Consider the following 11418-nt stretch of genomic DNA (forward strand, 5'->3'; position numbering starts at 1 on the left):
TTAGGAAGGAAGTGACGTTACGACTATTGAATCCTATTGTAATCTGCTGCTCTCTTTTAAAAAAAGCAGACAGATGCTACTTTCCCAACAATCGATATGTCTCCGAATAGCACGGATAATGATGTCAATGAATGTAAAAAGGCAATGCCAAAGTTGTATTAGAGTCTAGTATTAAATGGAATCGAACGCACAAAATCCTGTTAATGAAAGGACGATTTTATTGAGCATTGAACCCTTATCAAGGTGATCTTATTTACAAGTCAGATAACACAAAGAGTTACGGGCTATTTGTTGACGGAAAAATAAGAACGAAAATTTACTATTACAACAATTGTCAATTAAGCCCAGGACATTTGAGTTGTCAGACTAGTAAATAGGAGAACGTCCCTGTCTATCATACGGTTTAAAGATCTAATTATTCATTTTGAAAGGCTGATCAACTACATTTGATTGGATATGATTATAGTATTAAAGACCTATAAAATGATCAACTATCATTGTGTTATGGTCAGTAATGGTCAGTGATGGTCAGCTATATGATAAGATACTAAAAATGAAATCTAAAATATTATATTTTAGGTGTATTTTCGGGAATTAATTACAGAGACATTCGATAACGATGTAATTACAGTCATATGGATGGAAAAGGATCGTCATATAATGATAAGACAACCGTGGGAACTGAAACAGCTGGACGAGTTGAGATATTTTATTGTGTATGATCAGTAAAGTTATAATTTATAAACGATTTTTACATAAGCGCCTTTGCTATGGAAGTTTTTAAAATTAAAATATCTAATTCATATTGGTTATGTTGTGAATAGTGATGGTCAGTGATGGTCAGTTATGTGATAAGATACCAAAAATGACTAATTCGATCGATTCTACTTCATATCGATCCACTTGAGTTTTTTTTTACTTTGCACCGTTTTTTTACTATTATCCTTTGCACCATTGGCTTTGCTCACGGCTCGAAAACTACTTCACCTTCTCACTCCTATACTACTTCTATGTGCATTTATTGCATCCTTAGAAAGCACAAATCCTCGGCATTTTGACAGTTTTGTGTTGAGTCGGCCACAATCAGTTGAAGTTTCCAATGTAAACAACGCGATCGGAAGTTATAGTGGTCTCGCTTCTCACTGACATCATTTTATTGGTTTTGTCGCAGTGCGAGCGTTTGTGCTGGGGTGAGTGGACGACTATTCTTCTGCACTCATTCAAAGTGATACCAAATTGTTAGGAAATTTAGAAAATGCGGACTGTACAAAGTAATGAACAAAATGAATATATATATATATATATATATATATATATATATATATAATATATATATATATAAATATATAAATATATATATAGCAAGCGTTATTCGGACTGCGAGGCTTAGACATGTAATGTATAAAGACAATGTCAGAAAATATAGCAGTTTTAGATTAACATTTAAATTGAAGACTAGTAAATAATTTTAATAATTCTAATCAAATTGACAAAAACGCTTAGAAAAATATTTTTTTAGTAAATAAGGTAGGTAACTTTTATACGTTAGTGACATTGGCGACTGGGGTAGTTTAAGAAATGGAGAAATCGCGTCCAATACTTCAGTACTTTCAGAAACATAAAGGCTTTTCGAACAGGCACTCATCTTTTTTAATTATTGTACTACTATATTGTGGAAATTTTGTTTTAAAAATACTCAAACCTGGGACTTCACCGGTAGTATCGGGTTTGAGAGTTCTTGACAAAATGAGGATCATATATCGGAATGTACTACCCATGAAGGATTCACATTTTATTGAGGCACCTTGCAGTATGGTCAGACTTTATCCAGGTTAACTAGATCTACTTGGACATTCAAGTTCAATTTTAACACTGTGATAAGTCCATCTCTAAGCTTCATTGATGACGATTTTAGAGGTTCTTTGATCTTAATGTTAGTCAATCAGAGACAAAATTAATGTAAATAGTGCAATCTAGTACCCATAATGGATTCACATTTTATTGAGTCACCCTGTAGTATGACTTTTTCCAGATTAAGTAGATCGGCATAGATATTCAAGTTCATTTTTTAAAAATTGACAACTGCAATTCTTAAGCGTTCTAACTATGGCTGTGAATATCGCTGGTGCTATCTCTGTTGTGATATTCTACATCATCATCCTTGTGAGTGGCATCATTGCCGGCAGGAAGACGAGTCGAGGGACCAATAACGAATCAATTTTGGTTGCAGACAGGAGTCTGTCTTACTGGGTGTCCATCTTGACTATATCAGGTGAGCCATTTTTACTTTACATGAAAAAAAAAGAAAGCTGGAAACTGGGGATTCATTGGTATTGTCTATCCAACAAAAGCGACTTGCACTGCAGTCATTGATTTTGAAAGATGTTGAGTTCCACAAGGTAATAATATAGCCATCCAGTTTTCAAATAATGTGGCTCTCAAATTTTTCCCTCTTAAGATGAATGGTCACATAAATTTGGAAGAATCAAATTTTACAGGAGACCCTTTGTCCTATGACATCAGATTTGTTGAAATTTTCAATCTTATGACACTTATTTATACGCCCCCCTAATATTATGTTAATATGTCCTCGCGTCCTTGTGATCGATACAGTCCAAGTATCGACTTAAAGGGTTTGTTTTGTTCTGTTTGAGATGAATCACGCAATTTTCACTTTATTTCAGTTGATCTTCTATAAGATTTTATTTGCAAAATATAATGGTGGATTTTGATTCAAAACGAGGGAAAATATAATATATATATTGTGTAACATAGCACCTCATTTAATCTTTAAATGAAAAGAGTTACTTCATGTAACACAACTCAATTACGTGATCCGCTTAAGAAATATTGAGCATCGTTGAGAATTGACTTCAACAGTCGTGACGTCACTTCCCTCATAATGACGCATAGTAACTTAGTTACTGGTTCTAAACTATCGGAACAATGGCCGAAGCCCTTATGAAATACTTCTCCGACAAGCATAAAAGTGTATCCAAAGGAGAAAATCATTATAAACCTGATCATGTTTTGACTTTTATACATTCTGATCACATGACATGTGAAAAAGTTCTTGTCAGAATGAAGAATAAAAAGTAACGATTTTCTTTGTTTAGAACCAAGTAGCTGGTTGCTGGGCGGGCGTGACATCAGACTATTGAATCCTATTACAATGTATATTAATACAATTCCATTTTTATATCCTATCTCAGCCACTGGTGTTGGCGGAGCCTTCATCAACGGATGTGCTGAAGCAGCGGCAGCATCAGGACTCTATTACAGCCAAGCTATCATTGGTTACAGCGTCTGCTTGATTCCAGGTAACGAGTATTGTTTATTTTTATCTTTTGTGCTTTATTGGGGTTGTTTTTGCCCGTTGTATGTTTAATTATTTGCTTGTTTGGGTCTTTTTTTTTTGGGGGGGGGGGCATCTGGTTGGATATTTATTACAAATCTGTTCCCAAAGAAAAGTAAGCAACAATATTATTTTTTTTCTTTTTTCTGTATTGTTGGAACTTTAGTACTCTGGGAAATAACGTATTTAAAAATGTAGCCAGAAAACTCGTCTTTTGAGGAAAAAGTTTTCTAGCCAAATTACAAAATGCGTGTTTTTCCAGAGTATGGTGGTATAAACAAGTGGTTATTCAAGCTTTACCTAAATACATGTGATCATTGTCAACTATATTGCCACTTATAAATCTTAGCATCGCTTTTCTTATGTTATAAGATGTGACAGTAGAGACAAAAATTTTAAGTGAACAATAACTTCGTGTCATTTTGTCAATAGCCGGATTGTTATTCGCCCCAAAGATGAGGAGTGAAAACTACCTCACGATGTTTGACCCTTTTCAGCTGAAATATGGAAAGAAAGTTGGTGCCTTGTTGTTTTTGCCACAGTTCTTTGGTGATTTGTTTTGGTCTGCAGCAACTCTATCAGCCTTAGGTAAAGTTTAATGTGGTAGTCGTTGTGAAAGTAATAGTAGTAGTAGTAGTAGTAGTAGTAGTAGTAGTAGTAGTAGTAGTAGTAGTAGTAGTAGTAGTAGTAGTAGTAGTAGCAGCAGTAGTAGTAGTAGTTGTTGTTGTTGTTGCTATAATAGCTGCTGCTGCTGCTGTTGCTGTTGTTGTTGTTGGTATTGTTGTTGTAGTGTTTAATGTTTAACAGTGTCATTGACGGAAAGGAAAAGCATAATACGGATAGCTTTCATAGGAAAAGGCTACGATTGGTTTTTACTTATACCATCCAACAAATCACTTATTTTAACAACTATTGGAGTATCCGCAATAACTATGGAAAAATTAAGGCTATTATGAACAGGCATTCATCTATATTTTAATTCATATACTACTGTATTAGGTGTGTGGGGGGGGGGGGGGGGGGTGTTTATAGAACGAGACGAATATTTTGAGCCCTCAACGATCAAAATTGGTTCGGTAATAACTAAATCTGTAGGTGCGCGCAAATAAATCTGGCGACAAATCGGCCAGATATCAATTCCCGATCATAATTTCCCAGCGAATGTAAAGACCGTTTTTACTCTCTCTCACGGGTGAGAGGACGCAGCTATTAAATATCTTCTCTCACGTGAGGACATACAGACGATACCTTTATAGATTAAATAATCAAAGGACTGACCATTATCATCTGGTAGAGTTTATGAATAATAATTGAGTCAAACAGGTGGTAGAACTACTCTTAATTATTTTTTAACAAAAGGTTTGCAAGTTACTTGCATGGCAATCTGTAAAACAATAGTTTTGTAAAGTTTAGATTTGCCAGTAATTTTGTGCTCGTTAGCAAAAATTTAACACAAGCTGTACGGACCAAAATTGACCCCCATCCCTTTTTCTTTTAAATTACTAATATAGAATGACATTCGAAGTCGAGTCAACGAGACAACGAATATAAAAGACAAGTTGCACATTGAGTACCTAGCCTACTACATATTTTTTTCTTTTGAAAGCTTTTGGCGTAATATCTACAACATCTTGGGCACTTGGATAATTTGACGCGTCCAACAATACATACCGCACAAGACAATTGGCGTGGCTGAAATATAAAATCTTAAAGATGGTCAAAAGGAGAAACCGAATTCACTCTAAAACGAAACGAACAGGAAGGGAAGAGCTCAAAGAATACTATGCGATACTCAAAAAAGCAAACAGGACGGAAAATAAGCAGGGAGTATTGGAGCTACATCAAAGGCTTAAAATCACAGAGGAGTCTGCAGTCAAATCACACACAACAATAAGGCTCTTGGCTTTCATGGAATCTAAAAGAAGGGTAAACATTGGGGTCGACCCACTAGGAGAAAGAGGAACACTAGTCACCAACTATAATGAAAAGGCATTGATTCTGAACAAACAATTCCACTCCGCTTTCAGTCCAAATGAGAATTTTACTGTCAAAGAATTCAATGCGAGGTGTGCCAAAAATAAATAGCCTGATGTCACATCATAATGCGAGGACAACGGTGTCGAAAGCTTGTTACAAAACCCTGACCCCACAAAAGCAACCGGTCCAGATGATTTATCCTCGCGTGCATCCGAACTGGCTCCAGTGCTTACAAATATTTATCAATCGTCTCTTGACAAGGACAATGTAACATGTGACTAGAAAACCGCCCAACGAACTTCGATTTTTAAGAAATGTTACAGAAGCAAATCTAAAAAATTATCGACCTATACCATTCACATGCACTCCTTGTAATATTTTGGAGATATCATGGCCAGTAACATCTCAAACTACTGTGAACAAAACAAAATCATTTGTACACAACAGCACGGGTTCCGCAAATATCATTCATATGAGACGCAGCTCATTGGCCTGACAGACGAAATAACACAGGCTATGGATGCAGGTACAAGATGATAATATGCTTGTCCTTGATTTCAGTTTAGCATTCGACAAAGTCAGTCACTGTCTCCTCTGGATGGTAAACAAGCTTTCTTAGAAAATGGAGAAGAATTCCAGTGAGACTGGCGTACCACAAGGCTCCGTACTTGGTCCGCTGTTGTTCTTGATACTTATGAATAGCCTACCAGTAGGCCTAAATTCCGTACCAATACTCTTTGCAGATGATACAGCTTGTCATACAAATTTATTAGCTAGCCTAACATCTTTACCAATCACCATCAACAATTTAAAACCACTTTTAGAAAATAGTTACTTGCATTCCCAAACTTACTTGAATCTCTTAGAAGCTAAAATCGTAGAAATACATTTTTGAAAAGCATGACAACGTTGCTGGCAGAAGGTTTCTAAAAATTGTAATTTGAATAGGTCTCGAAGACAAAATTGTTTAAATTATCTTATAAATAGATGAGGAGATCTAGTCTCATCTTTCTTGTGATTTATGCTGATATGATACGATTGATTGATTTATTTATTCAATCGTCATTTTCTATTTGTTTTGAGTTTGAAACTTTAGTTACAGAATTAATAATAATGATGATGATGATGATGATGATGATGATGATGATGATGATGATGATGATGATGATGATTATGATGATAATAATAATAATAATACACTTGTTGGTCTATGAAATCCCAACATTTCCCGTGACAGTACTTGTCATTATACATTATAGTCTGGGACGCCTTGTTACATTTAATGATAATACATTATGACCTTTGAAAAAAAAAGTACTTAAAGTTGATCTTTGACTATGCTAAAATTATATCCTTCCTGACTTAATTTTCACTTCCTGTGCATAAACTGCTGTCATACTCCGACAAAGGGCGCAATCAAAATTTGTGCCAGAAAAATTTCTTTCAAGTATCGATCGATTAAAATGACCCTCATCTTGTAAAAATCTTCCTGTAACCTGGGACTTCGCGTTGAAGTCCTAGCCATCAGGCAATAATTGTTAAAACGTATTTTCCAGAGTACATCAGTGTTTTGCTGCTATTTATCATAATATATTATTCCCTAATCGGTCATCGTCTTGTCGGTGGTGGAGTTGTTTACGGCCATATCGCAGGGACAAAGGTGTTAATTTCGATGGACCGTCACCAGATCATCTCGGATTAAAAGATTTTTACTGTCGTTTTGACAGGCTCCCATCTGTGCACGACGGTTTGTCAAATAACAATGAGCCACCTCCAGATGTTGAAGAAGAAACTGTAAGCTCCCTCTTCCGGCGATGTAAAGAACATAAAGCACCAGGACCAGACAACATTACCTGATCTATTTTGAAAAACTGTCACCAACAACTGGCTATACCTTATACAAAACTATTTCAAAGGTTAATCGATGAACAATCAGTGCCAGTACTTTGGAAAACATCGATTGTCGTTCCAGTTCCAAAAAAGCGTTGTCCGACCGTATTGAACGACTTCCGTTCAGTGGCGCTTACATCGCTTGTAATGAAATGTTTAGAAAAAAAATTAAAATCTGAGCTCCTACAAAAATGTTATGACCTGAAATTGCTAGATCCGTACCAATTTGCATACCAGCAACATCTCAGTGTAGAAGATGCACTATTAACCGCCACAAATTCGATCTCAAAACACCTTGACCAAACGCCCTCGAATTACCCCACAATCCTGTTTGTCGACTTTTCGTCAGCTTTTAATGCCATGAACACAGATATTTTGCTTCAAAAGTTGTGCAACATGGATATTCCAAACTAACTTATTAAATGGTATAAAGAGTGTCTGACCCATAGACCGCAATGTGTAAAATTGGGTGAAAATATCCCCAACAAAAGAACGTTGTCGAACGGATGTCCCCAAGGCTGCGTGAGTTCCCCAATCCTGTACATCCTATACACCAACGACTGCAAACCATCCTTTGAAAATTGTTTTATAGTGAAATATGCAGATGATACTGCTATTCTTGGCTTATTAACAGATAAAGTTATCGAAAAGAATTATTTCAAACAAATAAATATATTCACCGATTGGTGTAAACAAAATCAGCTTGAATCAAATGTTGAAAAAACGAAAGAACAGGTGTTTGGTATAAAAAAAGAAAGACGACTTAAAGTGTGTGACGATCGGTAAAGATGATGTTGAGATAGTTGACTATTTTAAATATTTAGGAATAACCATTGATAGTTCCCTCAATTTCTCTCAACATATGAATATAATATCTAAGAAAGTTGCCCAAAGATAATACATCCTAAGGAAATTGAGAACATTTCAAGTAAGGAAGAAAACTATGTTAAGAGTTTATGACTCATTGATTAAAAGTGTAATTGCGTTTGGCTGCACCATATGGTTTGGCGGATGCCGACTTAAAGATAAATCAAAAATTTCAAAATCTATCAAAGAGGCATAAAAAATAATAAATCATCCTCTTGATGGAGTCGAAAGAATTCATGGAAAAGCAATAGAGAGGAAAGCATTCTCAATTACCAACAATAAAAAACATATTTTATACCATGAATTTAGTATTTTACCATCTGGGAGAAGGTTTTGTCAGATTAAATGTAGAACTAACAAGTATAACTCAACGTTAGTTCCATCAGCAATAAAAAATTTCGAATATTTCAAATGGTACAGAAAAACCTAGGATTGATTCGTTGACTGATTAACTGATTAATTTATTTAATGTTAGATTAACTGACCAATTCATAATGATAATAATTTTGGTGTCGAATTGCCACAATTGTAACAAATTGAAAACGAAATGAATATGTTTATGTTGTGTATATCGCACGTGTGAAAGAAAGAGAGGAAGAGAGAGAGAGAGAGAGAGAGAGAGAGAGAGAGAGAGAGAGAGAGAGAGAGAGAGAGAAAATAAGTAGGAGTGAAATATATGTTCAATGTTATAGTTATCATTTAACGTTATAACAAGTGTAACTAAATGACAAATTGCCATATTTATGGACAATTAAGATCTATTATTATTATTATTATTATTATTATTATTATTATTATTATTATTATTATTATTATTATTATTATTATTATTATTATTAGGCGTACGTTGGCGCCTTGAACGGCCCGTCATGATATATAATTGTGACTAAATGGAGACCCAATCCAGTGCATGAATGGATTTGGCCATTCCGGGACCACATGTTATTATCTGATTTTTAAGTAATATACTTATGAAATGGATTTTGGTATAGCCCGAAGAGGAGTTTTGAGTCCGAAACCTTCCGTGTTCAGTATTTAGGTCGTTTTTTTTCAAAGCTGTTATATTCATTATTGTTTATTACTGTTTTACAATCCACAGATTCTAGCAGCAAAGTATCACTTTGACCTGTGATATTTAAAGTAAAACTTTTCCGGCAAAAATGAATAAAAAATTGTGTTTTGTTAACAACTGTCTTGGCAAATACATGGATTTTCATATTTTAACCAGTTAACCGTGTGGATCGGAAGGTCCTGGGTTCGAGCCTCGCTCAGCGCATAGTTGAGTGCTTAGAAAAGTATCTTTGCTCACATTCTCTCACCATACTCAGGTGTAAAATGAGTACCTGACCGTTGACAGCGTTGTCTCTGTCCGAGAAAAAATGTAATAGCGCCTAACAGGCATCATGTCCCGTCCTACACATTAAGTGTTGCTGTTGGCTCTTGTAAAGGGCATTGAGCACGTTTAGTGGATATTGCGCTTTATAAAAGATCATTTATTTTAACTGCCATACTCGGGAAAGACACTTTTAAATGATCGTCATCTTGCCAAAATCTCTCAAACCTGGGGCCTCGCGAGTTTATGTAGTTTATAAAGTTAATATATTTGTGAGTGTGTGTGTGTATGTGTGTGTGTGTGTGTGTGACAGACAGAGAAAAGAGACAAAGATGAATGATGTATACATGAATGTAATAAGAGAGGTCATCATCATGAACATCATCATCATCACATCATCATCATCATCATCATCATCATCATCATCATCATCATCATCATCATCATCACCATCAATTATCATCATCATTATTATTATCATTATCATCATCATTACCATCATCATCATCATTATCATCATCATCATCACCACCATTAGCATCATCATTATAACTTTTATTATCATCATCATCATCATCATCATCATCATCATCATCATCATCATCATCACTGCATCACTAATCAACGTTTCCCAGGGTCAACCATTTCCATCATCCTGGACATCGACTCCACCCTCGCCATCATTGTATCTGCCATCGTCGCCATTTTCTACACGGTTTTCGGAGGCCTCTATTCTGTGGCTTACACGGATGTATTTCAACTTTTCATAGTGGGAATTGGACTGGTAAGTGAATTGATGCTATGCGTTTAGGTAAAATACTCACACATCCGCCTGCCGGGTAAAAGGTGCCAACACACAAATCTACGTGTCGCCTTGAACGTTTATTGATAATGTGCGCTTGGCTAAGAAGTTCACAACATTGCCACCCGGAAGTATAACGGACCAACACACAAAACTATGTGTAACAATTAACTTTTTTAGTCTGGTTAATACAGTTTAGTGAGAATCACTCACAAACGCGGATGGCAAAATAAAATAACAAAGGCTTGGATGACGTCATCTTCGTTCTATTTATAGTCTGATTGATATAATTTAGTGAGAACTACACATAAAAATGTGTGTCTAAAACAATAGACAGTCTGACATCATACATGAAAAAGGTGCCCTGCCTAATGTTTTAAGACAAGTAAATATTCATTTCCATTCCCAAAAAACAAGGAACTATTGAGTGTGACCAACACAGAATAATCAGCATAATGAGGCAGGTCACAAAAATTATATTAAGAATACTTATGAAAAGAATGAGGAGCAAGATCCCTCCAGAGATAAGTGACGAGCAGTTTGGTTTCGTTAAAGAAAAGGGTACGATAAATGCAATTTTTACATTGAAAACAATATTGCAACGGTCAATCGAAAAACAAAAACCACTTTATCTGTGCTCCATTGATTATTCCAAAGTTTTTGATTCAGTATAAAACGAAAATCTTAGAAAAGATCGGAGTAGACAGTAAAGACCTTCGACTTTTTTCACAACTTATGCTGGAATCAAACAGGGTGTATCAGACTGATTACGAAACATCGAACTTCTTTTACATTGAGAAGGAGTAAGACAAGGTTGCGTCTTATCACCGGCACCTTTTAAACACATATAGTGAAATAATGTTCAAAGAAATTGAAGATAACAAAGGTGCCGTCATTGTGGGGCAGAATATGAATAACATAAGACGGTGATACTCTGATGGCATACTCTCCAGAAAACGTACAGAAAATTTTAGATATACTGGTGAGCAAAAGTGAAGAGATGGGCCTGAAACTAAATGTTAAGGAAACCGAATGCATGGTGGTATCAAAGATTGACAACAACACGACCTTTGACCTTTCACTTGTCAAATAAAGGAGAGTCCATCAAAAAAAGTAAAGAAATTTAAATATTTAGGCACTATCATTACCCATGACGCACGAGACATAGAGGATACAAAACAAAGAATAGCAATA

General features: G+C 35.5%; 1 protein-coding gene across 1 annotated transcript in view; it reads left to right on the forward strand.

Moving 5' to 3' along the window:
- The first annotated feature begins 1605 nt into the window (after nucleotides 1-1605).
- LOC144978405 (high-affinity choline transporter 1-like) overlaps nucleotides 1606-11418 on the forward strand; it is a 25909-nt gene continuing 16096 nt past the window's right edge. Inside the window, exons 1-4 of the mRNA XM_078924400.1 lie at nucleotides 1606-2272; nucleotides 3213-3320; nucleotides 3788-3943; nucleotides 10058-10206. Of these exons, the coding sequence (XP_078780526.1) occupies nucleotides 2107-2272; nucleotides 3213-3320; nucleotides 3788-3943; nucleotides 10058-10206 (579 nt within the window). The 5' untranslated portion in view covers nucleotides 1606-2106. The remainder of the gene's footprint in view (nucleotides 2273-3212; nucleotides 3321-3787; nucleotides 3944-10057; nucleotides 10207-11418) is intronic.

This window comes from Berghia stephanieae, chromosome 8 (assembly GCF_034508935.2).
Source record: "Berghia stephanieae isolate SIO BIC M18660-M18661 chromosome 8, UCSD_Bste_1.3, whole genome shotgun sequence".
Taxonomy (NCBI): domain Eukaryota; kingdom Metazoa; phylum Mollusca; class Gastropoda; order Nudibranchia; family Aeolidiidae; genus Berghia; species Berghia stephanieae.